Source organism: Propithecus coquereli, unplaced genomic scaffold, assembly GCF_000956105.1.
Source record: "Propithecus coquereli isolate 6110/MARCELLA unplaced genomic scaffold, Pcoq_1.0 Scaffold291, whole genome shotgun sequence".
Classification (NCBI taxonomy): Eukaryota; Metazoa; Chordata; class Mammalia; order Primates; family Indriidae; genus Propithecus; species Propithecus coquereli.
The window spans coordinates 1,908,407-1,925,918 of record NW_012148519.1 but is presented as its reverse complement, the minus strand read 5'-3'; the positions used below and the strand labels follow the sequence as shown (position 1 = coordinate 1,925,918).

The following is a 17,512-nucleotide window of genomic DNA, read 5'->3' as shown; positions in this document are numbered from 1 at the left end:
CATTCACCACCTTCCTACCCCAACTAACCATATAGAATGACAAAAGGTCACTTTTTAAAAATAAAAATTCCGGAAGAGATGGAGTTAGCTGCTCTGAAATTATTACTCATTATCCTGAGAGAATAAATAGTAATTACGTTTTTGAACACAGTCGGTTGTGCACTGGTTTGTCTAAGTGATCTATGAGTGCACTCCCCAGTACAGACGCTGATTTGGGAAGAGATTGGGAACACAAGATAACATCCACTCCTACAGACTTTCTCCTAAACAAGATTTTCTCAGTGGAATGGGCTTTAGATTACAAAGGGAAACAATACTTGTTTAATTTAGACCAGGCCCAGTATTCAGTTGAAGAAATCCAGAGAAAAGTAGAACGTAGGGAATGAGAATTCCATTTTGGGCTCTGACGTACATTTATTTATTTATTTTGTATCTTGGATGATTCATTTAACCATTCTTTTTTGCTTCAATTTCCTAATCTGGAAAATGAGGTCATTTTCATTGACTTTGTGAAAAAGGGTTTTTGGTAGTCTTTGATTCTAGGCATTGTGAAAGGAGCCAAAATCACTGCGAACCCCAAAGGCACTGGGTTCATAGTATGTCCCATTATATCCAGATCTGTTGTGTCACAGATATGGCTGGGTGTGTATGATCTCCCTGAAAGACTGCAAATGCCTGGTAGGTTTCTTCTGGTTTTTTTCCGTATTTCCAAATGTGGGCCTGAGCCACAGAGAATGCTTGATAACAAACATGGCCACTCGCTTTTTCTAATGATTAAGACTGAAAAGAAAATATGTAAACTCCTGTTTGAAAAATGCTTTGTAGATTCAGAGTGAATGCACATTCATCTGATCCTCATATTAGCTAGGTGGGAGTATTCCCTCCACTTTATACATGAACTGATGTTTGGAGAAGTTAAACAATTTACCTGCAAGCAACGTATCTAAGACTTGTACATAGTTATTTTTATTCCAAATCCACTGCTCCTGTTCCCAAGCTGCCCTGGGCCAGAACCTGCTTCGCATTTAGCAGACTAAGGGTTCTTTCTTGAGTGCCATTTTGGTCAAGGTTAAATAAATATGGTTTTCTTCAATGCAGATAGGAAATTGATAATGAGATGATTTGTAACAAATGATTAAACGGCCATCACTTGGGAATCTCCTCCCTCTCCCCTTCATGTGCTTCAAAAGTAAAAGGTGCTGGGTGAAGGTAGGAGCGATATCACTTTCCTTGAAGAGAAGGAAGCTTTGGCCCCACACCCCTCATCGTCCAGTCGTTCTGCAAACAGATACAGAGAGGATCCTTCTTCCTACCATCCAGTTATTCTGAAGGGATGATAACAGCCATTGGGGGGTTAAAAAGAGGCAGTGAACCCCCAGTTAATGAGTAGGAATTCAGCAGGCAGTGTAAGATAAATGGAGCTCTCTCTGCTTCTGCTAGAGTCAGCATGAACTGCGGCCCTGCGGCTTGTTTGTGGCAAATGGAGTGCGCGAAATATCAAAGGGCAGTGATCCAGAAGAAGACCGACTTTGACAAATTTTAAATTGGCCAGAAAGAAAACCAGCAAAAAAAAAAAAAGAAAAAAGAAAAAAAAGAAAAAGAAAAAGAAAGGAAAAAAAAAAAGAAATTATGCAATTCACTGTGTCCTGCAATTGCGGTGTTGCTGCCTCTGTATGAAATTAGTGGTAAAAACAGCAGCAACGATCGCTGGATGCTGGGAGCAATTATGAGCCATCTAAGTGAGATGCTTATCAGTGGCTGAAGCTTTTAGAGCTCTTGCTATGTACAGTTGTAAGTAACTTGCTCTTGAGCTGCAGTTACTTTAATTAAAGTGTATGGGGTTGGTCAGAAGTAATTATCCTGTTTGGAAAAGAAAGAGAAAAAAACCACTTCAACAATACTGGGTGGCAATAGATTTTAGAAACAACTTTGCCAATTTCTTGTATGTGTGCATTTCCCATAAAAGGATCAGGCTGTGGTGGGTTAGTTATCGGTGGCTGCTGCCCAATGGCAAACAATGGGACACAAACAGGGTTTATTGTAACCCAAGTCACTGTGTTTGGCAAGCGACCTGGCTCAGGTGCAGGCACAGTGCAGGCAAACACAGAGAAGTTTTTTCTGTCTCTAGATGGTGAGGATATAGAATCCACAAATGGTACTTTATTAATTAAATTACTACTTGGAACATAAAAAAGAGAGCAGCTCTCTTTTTCACTCCTTCCATTCATTGAGTATCACTCCCTTTTAAAGACAGTCTCTCTGTTCCTTTAGAAAAACAAAAGCAAAACCAACCAACCAACCAACAAAAGAACCTCAAGCAATTATCTTTACTAACATAGCAAGGGACTCCATGGGAGATCTGGGCAGAAAATCAGTGTTTTAAAAGAATCTGAAACTCATTCAGACTCTGCACTCAACACAGGACTCCCACAGTTTAGTCCTATGTTCTAATCATGAGTGCTTTCCAAAAGCTCTGAAAACAAATGAGCAACAGAGAGTAATGGCTGGAAGCATCAAGCGCTAATGCTCCCAGGCCTACTGCTGCCGTGTTTGGAAGCACACGGTGCGCAATCTTTACTTCCATTTCTCTGGCTCGGGATGACCCAGAACATTGCCTGGGTAGGGACTCCAGCTTTTCTATCCCAGGACACTGGCTCTCACATCCCTTAGAAATGAGGCAGGCTGCCTAAAGACACAGCAGAAACAGGATATGTTTAACTCCAGCATATTCTCTGCCTGATCAGCTTGCCCCCCAACAGCAACTCTAGCTAATCATTCTCTACAAGGACATCTAAAAAGATGGGCTATTTGTACCATAAGGAAATATCAGAAAAAAAATCAGGCGACTTTTGATTTTTTAGGGCCTACTTTCCCTCCTATTACACACACTATTTCATTCTACCAGGGTTCTTACCATATAGAGGACAGTAAATAAAGATTATCATGAATTTGATCAAATGCTTCAGTGCCTCCTCCCTTGGCCTATGAATGCACTCATTACAAATCAGCTGAATGGCTCATTGATTTGCCAGGAGGACAAGCAGACATACCCAATCGCTCAGCCAAGCGGATGTAGACTGGGTCCACCCGACGCATGGTTTTCACTAGATCCTTTCTGCGGAATTTGATTTCTACTGTCCCTTCTGGCTCCAGAACTGATCCCCTGGATCACAAAGGAAGAAAAGGAAACAAAACAAAACAGAAATAGAGGCTCTTTAAAGGAAGGAGACAACAGAATGAGGCCAGTTACAATTTGTGGACCAGGAAATAGCTTCATTATGGTTTTGCCCACCCATGGTTCATAGAAGTCACCCCAGGGAGAAAAGCAGGCACCAGAGAAGTGTCTAAGTGAGGTATGAGAAAGGCCTTGCAAAAAGCAATTAAAATAATTCTCATTACCACACCAGTCGACTTCCATCTCAAAGGGAGAAGAATACAGATTCCACCACCTATAGCTGATAAGGGTAACAGGAATCACATTATTTTCCAGGAAAAAAAAAAAAAAGATACCGTAGGCACAGTGTTAGGAGAACTCCGGCACTCAGGCTGTATAATGAGGGGTCAATGCTGATCGTCTATACCACAGCTGTCAGCCTGCTGGTAGGACTCTGATCAGACATACTAGCCCAGGCCAAGTAGGAGGTAAAACATTTTGCCCACTGCTATAGAAATGAGCAAAGGTCTCAGGGTTATTTTGAGTGTATACTAATGATATTCTATCACTAGAAACTTTGCCCTAAATACGTTTAAAAAAAAAAATTTCTTTTAAAAAAAAATTACAGCTAATATTTACTATGTAGATGGCACTGTTCTAAGTGCTTACATATAAATCCTACAACAACCCTATACCTAGTCTACATTTACTATGAGGTAAGGTACTGTTATTATCCCCATTTTACAGATGAGAAAACTAAGGCACAGGAAGTTAAGAGACTTATCTAAATGTAGCAAGTAGCAGAGGTGGATTTAAAACCAAACAGTTTGATTCCAACATCTGAAGAGGAATTGTCTTTGATCTGTTATATCAGATCCAGGGCCAGCTCAGGACTTAAAAATAATAAACCCCTAGTATAGAATTCTAGCCTAGTGATTTGACAGTAAAGCTACCACACTCTCCTAAGCAGCTTTTTTTATTGTTGTTGTTGAGACAAAGTCTCACTCTGTCACCTTGGGTAGAGTGCAGTGGCATCATCATAACTCACTGCAGCCTCCAACTCCTGGGCTCAAGTGATCCTCCTGCCTCAGCCTCCCGAGTAGCTAGGACTACAGGTGTGCACCACCACGCCCAGCTGGGTTTTTTTTTTCTCTTTTTGGTAGAATCGGGGTCTCACTCTTGCTCAGGCTGGTTCTGAACTCCTGAGCTCAAGTGATCTTCCTGCCTCGGCCTCCCAGAGTGCTAGGATTACAGTCATGAGCTGGTGTGCCTGGCCTCCTAAGCAGCTTTTGAAGCTGAATTTTGAGGGGAAAAAGAGAAGCAAGTGTTCCAATAACATCACTGGACATGAGAATGTGCAATGCAGGTGCTGTGGTGCACCTCAATGACCATGCAGTTCATTCTATAGACAAGGAGAAGCAGCCCACAGCCCAGGGAGAGTAAGGACTACTCCAGGTTTCTTGCTAGCCAGTGGCAGAGCTGGGTTAAAACCTTGGACCTCCAGACTGACAATTCAGTCTTTCTACTCCAACTCACTTTAAGCTCCCTCTGCCACACACCTAAGAAAGAAATAGTGAATAGGCGTATCTGAACAACAAATAGGAGAGAGTCTCTCTCAGTTTAGGGGTGCCTGGAAGGGGGGACTTCATGATAAAAGAATCTGGGATGGGGGATTACACTGAGAAAGCCTGACTCTAGCCTGGTTTCCTTCTCATGCAAGCAGACACTGTTTAGCAAGCTTATTCTTCTGATCTTGGCGTCCTTTGGGAATGGACAGATTTAAATAAAGTTCTCTTGGTTATAATGTTCTCCAGGAGGAAGCCAACAGCTGGAAGGTCTCTAAAGGCAGTGAATGAATACATGGAGTGCACGCTACCTGCTTTCTCGATCAGCATACATCTCCATGTGCCGGGGGTTGATGGTGGGGTCAATCACAACCCAGGAGCCACCCCGCAGCTCGGCCTGGGGAGGGATGTAAACCAACACAGGCTGGGAGCACTCCCTCAAGCTGTCCACGATGTAGGCACCAAACTTTAGCACTTGGTCATACATATCTATGGAGAATGAGACAAATTAGAAAACATAAAACTTATCCACCCCAAAGCAGTGCTTCCAAACATTGTTCACATCATGGCACACACAGATAACACTCGGATGGCACACTATGCCTCCATGAGGTGGCTGCTCATGACCACGGTCCTGTTCAGCCACCCTGAAGACTAAAGGGATTGGAATCTTCACCTGTATCCCACTCAGGATGCCAGAGGATCTTCAAAAGCACAGGACAGCAACAGAGAAATGCACTTTCACAAGACACAGTGTGTAAACCTTCCAGATTGCATTTCCATTTTACATCCTTCCTGAACTTCTGTACTCTGTACCACACTAATTCACACTTGCTGTACAAACACTGAGTATTTTTTATGTCAATATGTGATCTCTCCCACTACATTAAGTTTTTGGAAGGATCTATTCTAGTTCTTTTCAATTCCTGTCATACTTAGCATAGGATGAGCTCTTAGAATGTGCAACTAATGGAAATGGATCCTTCAAAAATTTTATCTTTAAAAACTATCTTTCATCTTTGTATCCCCATTGTCCTGCCCAGTGCCTGAACATAGTTGATGCTCAATAAATATTTGCTGAATGAATGAATGAGCATATACACACTTTGGAAAGAATATAATGAGAAAGAAAAAACAAATTAATTCTTTAACAGCTGCATTTTTATAGGGTACAATGAGAGATAATTTTACGAAATAAAGGAAATGTCATACAAATTTCATTCACTGTAATCCCCCCAAGGCCAGGAGCAGCCTGAAGAAAAGGACCCTGGTGCTAAAGTGAGTCCTTGGAAAGCTGGATCAGTTATTTATTTCCCAAGTTTTTATGGACTTCTTCCCATTTCCCAGCTCACTGAAGTCTAAACATTGCTAAAGTTTTAGGTTTATGAGTCCAGATGTTTAATGAGTACTTCAGTGGAGCCACAATGGATCCTTTCTAAACACCAAATAACAGGTTCAACTGAGTTCAAACTTTCTTATCAAAGAGAGGATCTCAATTTGGAATAAATCAATTCTGGAAATCCATGGCAAAGAAGCATTTTTCAGGAAGTTAAGAGCAAACGAAATAGAAATTGCTTTCATTGTGGTTACTGGCAAATTAAACTGCCACCTTCTCCAAAGTAAAAATGGCTCTATATACAAACCTTCAGTGAGCATAGTTCATTGCAAAGCGCAGGCTCTATTGCCCCAACCTAGCTCGTCTATGAAGACTTCAGACATTCCAAGTTGCCCCTGGAAACACTCCCTACCCTGTGTGGAATGTGTATGGTTATATGCTCTGTATATATGATCAGAGCCAAGACATTTATTCCTTTGGGAGGAAAGCAAAGACCAAAAAAATTTACTGCTAATTACACAAATGCTGTATGAAGAGCAGAGAATAAAGGACTTTAAGCGCTTTACGCTAATTCTGTGGTTATGAAAATAATTGCTCAGTTCAAATTATTTTAACTAAATTAATTCTTTAGTGGATATTTCAACCAGTGCTACATAATAAAATAATTGTGTAATTAGCAGTACATTTTTCAGTGCTGCCAAGAGTACAGTCTCAGAGCAAGTAACAGAAAGGAGTGGCCCTCAATGGTGTCGTGCATCGAGAAGAAATGAAAGGCACAGATAAAAGGAGAAAATAAAACAATAAAAGACAGCACAAAAAGTCATTTTACCTGAAAAAGAAAAAAATAAGTTAGAGTTAAGTGAAGACAAAGTTTCCAGCCTTTTCACTCACTTCATTTTGTTAAGGACATATCTACATCAAACTCGATCTTTGTGCTATCTATGATTAACAGATCCAGCTGTCAAAAAGAAGGGGAGAGACTTTATTTATAATGTATTTTCATCCATTTCATTTTAAAAAGCCCTTGATTTCATGGTATATGCAAATACCTTGGAATGAAGATGAGTGTGTGTACATTTTTTGCTTTTGTGAAATAGGCTTTGGTTCCTCTTTTGCATCATCATGGCTAGCTGTGTACTAGAGAATGTGATTACATATACACACACATATAAATCATTTAATCAGAGCATCATCTTATTCATATATCCAAGTTATAGGTAAGTAAACTGAGGCTTAAATAAGAGTACATAGCAGAGATAACACTCAAATCCAGATCTTCTGGCTCTAAAGTCCAAGTTCTACGACCTCATTCTTAACTCATCATTCTTGTTGCCAGGAAAGAGAGCATGAGGCTGAGGTAATCTGCTTTCCCCATATACTATAATGGCTGAGTAAAATAAAAACCAGAAAAAAGACTTGAATAAATGATTATATATTCCTAAATATTGCCTGGATTTCCTCTATGTTCAGAAATGTCAGAAATTGTACTGATGACACTACTTGCCTATGTGATTGCCAAACAAATATCTTTAGGCCCCAAAACTGTGAGAAGGGGGCATCAGGTTTCATTAAAGGTGACATGATTGGGATCGAAATAATGCCTCCGTTTAACCTGGAACACCAGCAGACCCACAACACAAACATCAAAACACCCAAAAAGCAGGCTATTAAAATATAAGTGAACACACAAATAAACTCTGCCCTCAACATGCTCATACTGAATTGCAGCTGCCCCAAACCGCATATTTTGAAAGGCAGGTTGAAACACTTGGCAACAATCTGACATACAATTGTCTGAAATCCCTTCATATTTAAGAGATGGAGCAAACGCACAGCCACGAACAGCAGGCGAGGAGGGATCCCCAAGGAATTAGGCTAGAAATCAGTCTAGGGAATTTTAAAGCTCTGCATATGCTGACTGTCAATTCTCAGGCCCTGAGAAATGCAACTGGGAATGGAAAATACTGATAGGTTCTTCACTGGAGAGGCGGGAGCTTGGAGTTTTCTAGCATTCTGGGCAAAGCACATCTGCATGAATGGTGATCACACACAGCCTTTGCAGCACGTTCTCAGCACCCAGGCACCAGCCCTGCCTAAGGCCTTCATTGTAACACAACATGGATAAACCGTGGCAGCCACGTGTACCAAACAAGGGAGCAGGGTGGCCGAGTGTTTCCACAGTGCCCCGCACTCTCAGAACTGAAATAGATCTTACTGGCTTGGGCAAGATTTTCTGTTAGAAGCTGAAGGTAAACATTAGGCATACACAGACTGCATATACATAATGTCTCTCATGAGTTCATTACGGCCAGCTGACACTGTATTTCAACATCCAAGTAATCAGAGACTTTAAAATAGACTTTCATTCCAGTTAAAGTTTTCAATAAATGTTTTTTTTATTGTTATTTATAACCTGTCCCAGGAAAAAATAATAAGTATAACATGAAAAGCCAACTGAGAGTGACCCTGTAGCACCAGCAGTGAGGCAGCTTAATATCACTGGGATTTGCATCCTATCAAGCTATTCATGCTGAGGCTGGGACCCTGGTGCTAATTTCTAGTAAATTTCACGCTTGATGTCTCCCTGTTGTGGGTCATTGCCGGTTCGTCTAAATAAACTGCTTCCAAATGGCTCTTCCATCTAAATATTCAGCCAGTTTTTATAATTTAATTTTGCATTATGCTGAATAGCCTTCCGGCCAGATAGAGCTCATTGGAAAAAAAGCACCAATACCATCTTGACATGCTTTTATTTATTTATTTATATTTTTACTGCTCGAATTAGACCTCCTAGGCGGACTAGTAAAGAGTTTTTTTTTTCCCTCCACTAATGTCAATTTTCAGCATAGCAAGAGCTGTCTCTAATCTTTTCCTACTCATTACACACAATTTTGGAGTCATTTTACCCACAGTGCAGTCGGCTCCTGGCTGTGTGTTTGTGTGCACTGAGGGATGGCATAATTGTTTATTTTCCCTCCCTGCATAATCCCCAGCCAGTATTGAAACCAAAACTGCAAACATCTCCCCAAGGGATGTGAAGAATGACAAGAGGCTCTCAGTTTAGGTCCTTTACATGAGATAATACGTAGGAAACATCCTGACCTGTATGTAAATGTGAAAGGTGCTGTTCCTCCCCCCTCTTACTTTCACAGGCATCTCTATCTTTCCCAAAGCTTATTTGTCGTATGTGATGTGTAAAAGAATGTATCAGCTCCAAAATTCAGAAGACAGAACTGTCCCTGGTCTCTATCAGGCCAGTAATTCATTTCTGACCAGGGGCGGCAGGAAGAAGGGAATGGGTAGTTGTTGTTTAACAGGTACAGAGTTGATGTTGGGGATGATGAAAAGTTTTGGGTATAGATAGTAGTGATAGTTACAGAACACTGTGTAACTAAATTGTGCCACTAAATTGTACATTTACAATTGATTAAAATGATAAATATTATGTGTATTTTACCACAATTGAAAAAAACTCATTTGTGAGCTCTTGAAATTTCTTTTCACGATAACCAAGGGCATCCCCAAAGTAGAGGGGAAATAGGTAGATAACTTTTTCAGGAACCTTAACATTCCATTCTTGGGATATTCTGTAGGTCTCTTTCTGGTTTAAGGCTCTAAAATCAGCCAACTCTGCTACAGGGAGTCAGATCTACCTTCCTCTCCCGACTCTCATTTTTTTAGTTGAATGATCTTGGGAAATTTACTTAAGCCTTAATTTATGTAAAATGAGGATAACAATATAACCCACCCCTTAGAGATACTTGTTGTGATGATTATGTAAGATAACACATGTAAAATGGTTAGCACAGTTTCCAGTGAAAAGAGCTCAACAAATCTTAATTGTTGTTGTTCTTACTGTTACAGGGCTAGCAGCCAATCTGGGCCTGAGCCAAGTTATGTAGCAGGATTGAAGCTTTTCCTGGAAGTGGCACTTTGGAAACTTTTGAACTCTTGAGCTCCAGTTAGGATAAAATAGCCAGGCTGACTCAAGCAGTATCAGGAAGAGGGCATTCTCAATCCCCCCCACCCCACCGCCAGCCCCCCAACAGAGAGGTAACTAAGCAGTATAGCACTGCATTCTCTCCCAGGTCTCAATGTAATATTATGGCCAAAGAAGCTGGGATCAAATGAAATCTAATGTGGAATGATCCTCATATGCATAAATGTAGGGGTTTCAGGCCCCCCAACTTTGATATAATATCATCCTATTTTGAACACCCTGGTATTTTGCTTATACATTATGGCTTTTTCAGTCTGCTTAAGACATTTTTCTTGTCTCCTTGAGGCAATGTCTGTTTCTGCCTTTTTTGTTTTTTCTGAAGTGCCTAGCACAGTTCCTCGCACACAGAACTCAATACAAATGTGTAGGATTGACCTGTTTAACCTATACTCTCAATTTCTCATGATATTTCCACTGATTTATTATCTTAGTAAAAAACAATTTCACCTTGATAGTCTAAAAAAGTATACAAACATTAATTTGGATGTATAGTCTAAGTCTCCCTTGAGAAAAGTGCAAAATATAGTAGTTCTCTAGCAAACATAGCCAAAGTACAACTTTTCAACTAAAAAAACCACAATCAACCTACTCTACATTTTGCCAGGGAGGCCTGGCCATACAGGGCTCTTCTTAGCCAGGTAAAGGAAAATTGTTCACAAATATTTCAAATACCTCTCCCTGATCATCCATAAAAGGGTAGCTTCCCCAGGCTTTTCCTCTGTCAGAGGCAAGAGGTCCTCCTGCCCAAGCTATTTCTAGGTGCCCTATTGAGAATTCATTGCCTACAGCATTCTCTAATCACTTTATTTACTCCAGCAGTACCAGCTCCTCCCTCCTTCCATCCCCTAACTCATTCTACTACTTCAGAATCCTGAGTTCTCCCCAGATGAATGAAGTTTATCCTCCTCAGCGTACTCTCATACCTTCCAGGCATGTAGTCTCTGGCTGTTGCAGGGAGAGCTTCACTACTGTAAGGGGCAGAGTGTGTTTCCTTTGGCTCTCCCTGTACTGTCCACAGTGGCTCTACACCCAAGAGATTCTCGGTAAATGGTGATACTGGCTGCCTAATCACTGAGCAATCCCCACAGCGTGGAGTAGAGCCTTTGTAATAATGGTCTAATATGGTAGAGCCACAAGCCCGGGGCTGTTGCTGGATAATAATAAGACATAGCACAAACTGCCATAAAGAATAGGCTCTGGTACAGAATTTGTTCATTTTCTTCCAGTAATTGCTAATTTTAGTATCTATCTTGGTCACTGTAGAAAATTGGAGAGTAACATCAACAAAGAATATGCCCAGAAAAGAGGGACAGAGACAAGCACAATCACATTTCCCCAGGACCACCATAGGTGGATGTCCAACATCCACCTATAAAAGCTAAATCCATGAGAGTAGCTCACGTAGATAACACTAGTAGATGATTCTGAAATTTTGTATAGAATTATGAAACATACTGTATTTTCCCCTTCAAGTTGCAACTCAGAAGATATTTCAAAGGGAGTGTGATCCCCCAAAAGCCTGGGGTGATGACACCCACGGGTCCTGCCGAATCTAAACCCTCCCTCTCTGCTGCAGGGTGTCCAGTCATCAGTGATGCCCTCAAGCCCACAGCCACGCCAGTCACCTTTCATCCCACCCGAGAAGCCTCTCCAGTTGGCAAAGACCATCAGAGGCAGCCCTTCACGGTTGAAGTCCTTGATAGCCTGGTAGGTCTTAAATGCAGAGTCTGGGAACCAAACCTGGCCAGCTTGCTGGATTATCTATTGGGGAAAGTCAAAGAAGAAGACAATTAACAACACAGTCCGAGGGGAAAATCTCTCCAAGGTGAACAAGATTTTTCTGATTAAAAACTCAAAATCAAACCAAACAAACAAAAAGCAGTGTTCATCAAGATCACCTTTGGAGTAAAAAAGAAAGGATCCTAGATCTTTGACCTTGTCACATGCTCTTCTTTTTAAGTCCTGATTACACCACAACTCTTTAGTCAAAACAGGGAAACCTACCTCCTTCTAATGGAAGAATGCAGTCCTAGGAACTCCCGTTCTAGGCTTCTCAAAGGCGACTTTAAATGGCTCCATTACACAGCTCTTCAAAGCTAGTCAATCGCACAGAGTATCCAAGTCCTGTCACCACTGTGCTTAGCACAGCTTTTTCTGTACTGTGGTTAATCAACAGGCACTTGATGTGACACTGCTGAATAGCCTCCTCCCTGGCCTCCGGATGGTGTTGGGATGTGAAAATGCAATCCACCCTTTTAGAAAAAATGGACTATGGTGTTCATGCTTGGCGTTAGGGCAGACTTCATCATTAATTCTAGTTGTAGCTCTTCCATGTGCGTGCTCAGAGACTCTGGGACCAAAGAGCCCTCAGCATGACCTCAGCTGCCTTTCTATAAGACCACCTCCCAACAAAAGCAGACTGTTTCCTAGCATCGACAAGACCACTATAAAGGCCTATTTAATTTTTCCGTAGAATTTAGCTTGTGGTCCATCTAGACTCATCTTAAAAGTGAGCACATGGTGGCCTGAAATCATTCAAAGCTGCTGACGCCCTTCCCTCTAAAACTGATGGTTTGCAATGCTCCAGATACATCCACAGGCACCGAGGGGGGGAACAAGCTCCAAGCACAGGTGCGCAGTGTACTCGAGGTGACCTACCTTGGCTTCAGAATCCAGGTTTGCAGGATCAGCTGGGATACTTAGTTCTACTGTTCGGGTTTCTACGGCAACGACTCCCACAGGTATTCCTCCTAGCCTGATAAAAAATGAGCCACATAAGAACTCAACGTATGTCAACATTATAGCTAGTCATTTATTTTCCAATCCCACATCAGAACATTGGGGGAAAAAACTAGAAACAAACACAGAGAGCAGGGAGGAATTTGACTCTTCCAGGAGTTAAACGTGACACTCTATGGATTTGGTATTTACTCTGTAAATATGGTGGGAAACCACTCTCAGCATCACTCCTATTATGAAATGCTCCAACACAGGATAAATTTAAACCAAGGGCTGTACCGGGGGAGCCTCTGCATTTACACTCAACGGCCCAGGGCATACACATACCCATACTTCTGGGGCTGCCAAATGAAATTTCTTAGTTCATTCTATACCATCTCTTTGGTGAAGATAGTGGGAAATGGTCTGAGAGGTAGTAGGAACCTAAAACTTTCAGTAACTTTTAATGAGTGCTGGCTTTGCTAGAATAGGCAATGTAGTTTTCTATGAAATATTAATAACATAGTTCCAGACAAGATTTGAGGGTACAGTAGGTCTTACTGTTGGGTATGTGGATGAGGAGTGTGTAGGTGTGTTATTAGGAAGATGAAAAATATGTGCCAAAAGTAGGGAAGTGGATAAACAAGCCCTTAACTTTCTCTTTCACTGGAGAAGAGCAATGGGACAGGGATAATTTTCAGTAGTAATCTTGGTGAAATCCATATTGGAAGTATATATATAATCTCAAAGCTATGTTCATCTAAAAAACTGTTTAGGAGATCAAAGCCTCTGCATCTATACTCCATGTGGGAAAAATGAAAGAGAGGGGGAGAGAGAGGAAGAAAGAAAGGAAGGAAGGAAGAAAGAAAGATGCAAGGTATAGAGTGAGTCCTTACTCAGGAAAATGTGATTCAATCTTCATCCTCTCCACTGCATTCCTTGGGGTTGGCCTGGGATGGGTTATAGTCTCTCATTCCCCACAGCATCTCCATAACAAACTTTTCCATGAAGGATGGCCTTTGGTTGTTAAATTGGCTATGGGAAATGGATTCTTGTCATCACAAGATGCCTGACAGGGGCCTGAGTGGAGACCACCCACCCCCTTGTCACTTGCCTGCACTGAATCAGAATCAAAAGCCCTCTAGACAACCAGACAATGAGCAAGAGGTACACAGGAGAGTTTAGAAATATTTCTGTTCACAATGATTAACAATCGAACTGGAAACTTGTAATTGCAAAAGCCACCCTAAATCGGTAACTTATAACTTATATATTAGGGCCCATGTGACCTAATAAAGAACATCTTTATCCGAGTATTACAGTTATTTATTGAACTTGAAAACAGCTCAGAACAACTTCTGTTTTCTATTATACTTCATATAAATTTTATCAGGCTAGCACATGAAGATGCTACATCTTGTTTTATAGTGTGTCCCTGGACAAGGTGCCACGGAATAATAAAAGACAATTTACAGCCGATAGCACACATATTCCAAACATACGTACCAAAGATGAGTTTTGGCAGCACTTACAGTAACAATCCCAGAAGAATACATTTATATTTATTTCTCAAAATGCCACTGCTGTTGAAAGAAGCTAGCTCCATTTGTGTTTTATATACTTGTGAGCATGTGTATGTGTTTGGAGTAAGAAGCCCAGAACTCATCATATGGAAAGAAAGGAGGAAGTCAGAGTGAGTGTTGCAATAAACAACGGCGGAGCTAACCAAAGCCAAGCCTGACTGATCTTGGTTGCAGGGCAATCCCTATTCTTCTAATCATAACTATGAAGTATTGTTCCCTCATTTCCCATGGGAGGATCTTAAAAACCTTAACAAAAGTTTGGCTTTGGAGGCTTAAAATCTGTCATGTTTTTTACAGACAGGAAAACTGAAGCAGAATAGGTAAGAGATAAATTCTCGAAAAAGTTGGTTCTAGTGTGATGTGAGGACTCTACGTAAGGAGCTGGTGGGGCCTAGGCAGGAGGGCTCTTGTTCAAATGCATCCCCCACCTGCACCTCCCCAGTGGGAATTTCACCAGGCACAAAGAATAATTCTCAGTGGGACCCAGAAGCCCGGGATGAGGTAAAAGACCTGAGGCTTGAAAGAAAACAGGCAGCCGGTCTCCGTGAGTTTCAGTCTGAGCTGACTTCAGTCCCGACTCCTATTCAGAGTCACAGTGAAAGACCCTATCTGCAGGATTTGCCATTTGATGGCTCCTTGTCACTGGCAGCACGAAGCCTGCTGACCTGCTGTACTGAGAGAAAGCCACAAAGCCTAGAATTATTTTCAAGGCTAGAATCTAAATCTCAACCCAATGTGGCATGTTTGAGAATCTTGAACAGGTGCCACTTTTCACCAAGATAAGGAAAACTGATTGCCCCCAGAGGCAGGTGAGCTCCACATGCGGGTCCCTCAGCAGCATGTCTCTGCAGTGCAGAACTAGATTAAGATCAGCCTTGGCAGGTGCTCGTTATAGCGAGCGCTACAGATTATTTCGCACAGAGCTTGCTGTTGAGTTAAGTACTTCTTAGAGTGGGTATTAAAATTTAATAGAAACTTGAATTTCCCACTTGAAAAATTTGGGTATCCCGGCAACCTATTCCAGCTTATTTCACTTATTCCTGTTTTGGGTTACCTTTTTTTTGCAATTCAAATCTGATTATAATCCAATATAGTATGTTTATCACTTAAATAATCGCGGTGCCATGAAGAACTTCTCTCTGGTTACACAGAGAGGCAGATGAGTCTCTGATTCACTTGTCACCTACTCCTGAGAGAAAATGCTCTTTGGGGGACGAGAAGTCATTGGTGGGCTATGGCTATTGTAGTAGGGCTTTACAGCCTCTAAAGAGTTTTTCTTGCAGCATCATAAAAAGGAAATGTTGTCAAAATCAGCCTTCAGATTAAATGCATCATTAAGTGACACACAGAATGACCTCTGGGAACCAGCACTCCAGTTATGTTGCCTTGGGCATGGCTATAATCCAACACTCTTAGAAAGTTTAGACAAAGAGAGCATTATTGGTAAAAATCTATATAGCCATGGCCCTCAACTTTCTTTTTTAGTTGAGAGGAAAAAGAGCTTCCAAAACAAAAGAGTTCTTACCTGGCCCTACCAACCACCACCGTCTGTGCCCAGGGCTGCATAATCTCCGAGAAAGAGCCATAGTCAAAAAATCCACTCAACCACTGACCTTTATGGGCTACAGAAGGAAAAGAAGGAAAACAAAGAGAATAAAGACAGTCAATCCATTGATGATGCGCTGGAACTGACAAATCTAAGGTGGTTTGGGGGATTATTTTGGGGAGTTTGTTGTTTTTAATCATATTATAATAGACGTAAGTATTAGGCAGCTGAGTATTCATGTGCCTTCAGACATCATCTCCTATTTCATTTGCTAGTCTGCATAAAAAGAATCATTTATCAGCAAAAGCATCATTTATTGTTAAACAATGGGGTTCAGCTAGCATAGAGAGTTTGCATGCTTTTAAATAAATAACTTGGCTTTTTTCAAGACACCACCAACACTTGTCAAAAGGCAGCCAAGTCATTAAAGATTTTTTTCAAAATGTCTATTTCTATTTTAAAACTTACCTTACAATTTTGATTTCACTGATTGTCTTTTAATGGAAAGCTGAAAATGGTAAGTATTTTAACGATTAGATGAGGACCCAAATTTAGGGTGGAGGGAGGAAAGGAACTCAGTTTCTCTGCTAGAAAAGCAACAAGATATATCTACTCTACTCACAGCTCAGAAAGCATAATCTTTCTACAAGAAAGGCCATGACAGAAAGCAGAAATATAGTGGTTAAGATGCACACATTTAATACCATTAACCTGCCTTGCACGTGGAATTTCCTTCACTAGTGAGATACAACTTTTCACATCTTAGTTTAAGAAAAAAAACTTTTGTTCCACAGGTATGAATGTTTGACCAAAGCTCCATAAAAGCTTCTGCAAATAACTGTTTCTTAGTTTGCCCTCTCAGCTCACGGTTTCTCAGTGATTCTTCTAATTTGAACATGGCCCTCCACCCGCTAAAAACCCAAGTCCAAAACCAATTAAAAGTAGAGATCCAAGCAAGCTAACCTCTGCTGACTTAAACAGGATGGAGAGTGTTTTATCAAGACTAAACTTGTAATTACTGTGTTCTACATTCCTTGCCTCTATGGCCCCAGTGTAAAATGTGATCATCCATTTCAAAATTATCTCTCTATCGTGAGCCCAGAGCTGATCGTTTAGATTCCGGTCTCGTGTTGGGCGTCAGTTTGAAGAATATCACAGCACTATCTCCTCTAATAAATGACTTTAACTTTTCACCTAGAAGATATCTGCTTTAACTTATCACAGGGAATCATCTGCTTTCTTTAACGCTTCCACTAAATTAAAATCTGAAGTCACTCGATTTGGGACCGAGTGTTAGCTGCACACAGACAGTAGGATGAATTACTAGGGAGTCGATGAAAAAATATTATCCAAAAAACAGAAAACTTAGTTTATCACAAATTTCATTTTGTTCTGTGGATCTCATTAATAACAGCCAGGATGATGCCCACCTACACACACACATACTTCTATTCACCTCATGTAAGAGAGGCTTAAATTTTGATGAAATTTCTAAACCAAATTTCTAAGTCCATCTGAATATTTAAATTTTAACTTTATATGCTCAGATCATTTTATGATTCATATGTAAAAAACAATGACTTGAAACTACAGAATTAATTTCATAACGG

The 17,512-nt window shown here is 40.9% G+C and overlaps 1 protein-coding gene across 1 annotated transcript in view; it reads right to left on the bottom strand.

Moving 5' to 3' along the window:
• Positions 1-17,512, bottom strand: part of ACACA (acetyl-CoA carboxylase alpha) — a 335,776-nt gene that overhangs the window by 18,669 nt on the left and 299,595 nt on the right. The window contains exons 46-50 of the mRNA XM_012648637.1: positions 15,882-15,978; positions 12,714-12,810; positions 11,681-11,816; positions 5,031-5,208; positions 3,051-3,163 (exon numbers count right to left, since the gene is read on the bottom strand). Coding sequence (XP_012504091.1) covers positions 3,051-3,163; positions 5,031-5,208; positions 11,681-11,816; positions 12,714-12,810; positions 15,882-15,978 — 621 coding nt within the window. The remainder of the gene's footprint in view (positions 1-3,050; positions 3,164-5,030; positions 5,209-11,680; positions 11,817-12,713; positions 12,811-15,881; positions 15,979-17,512) is intronic.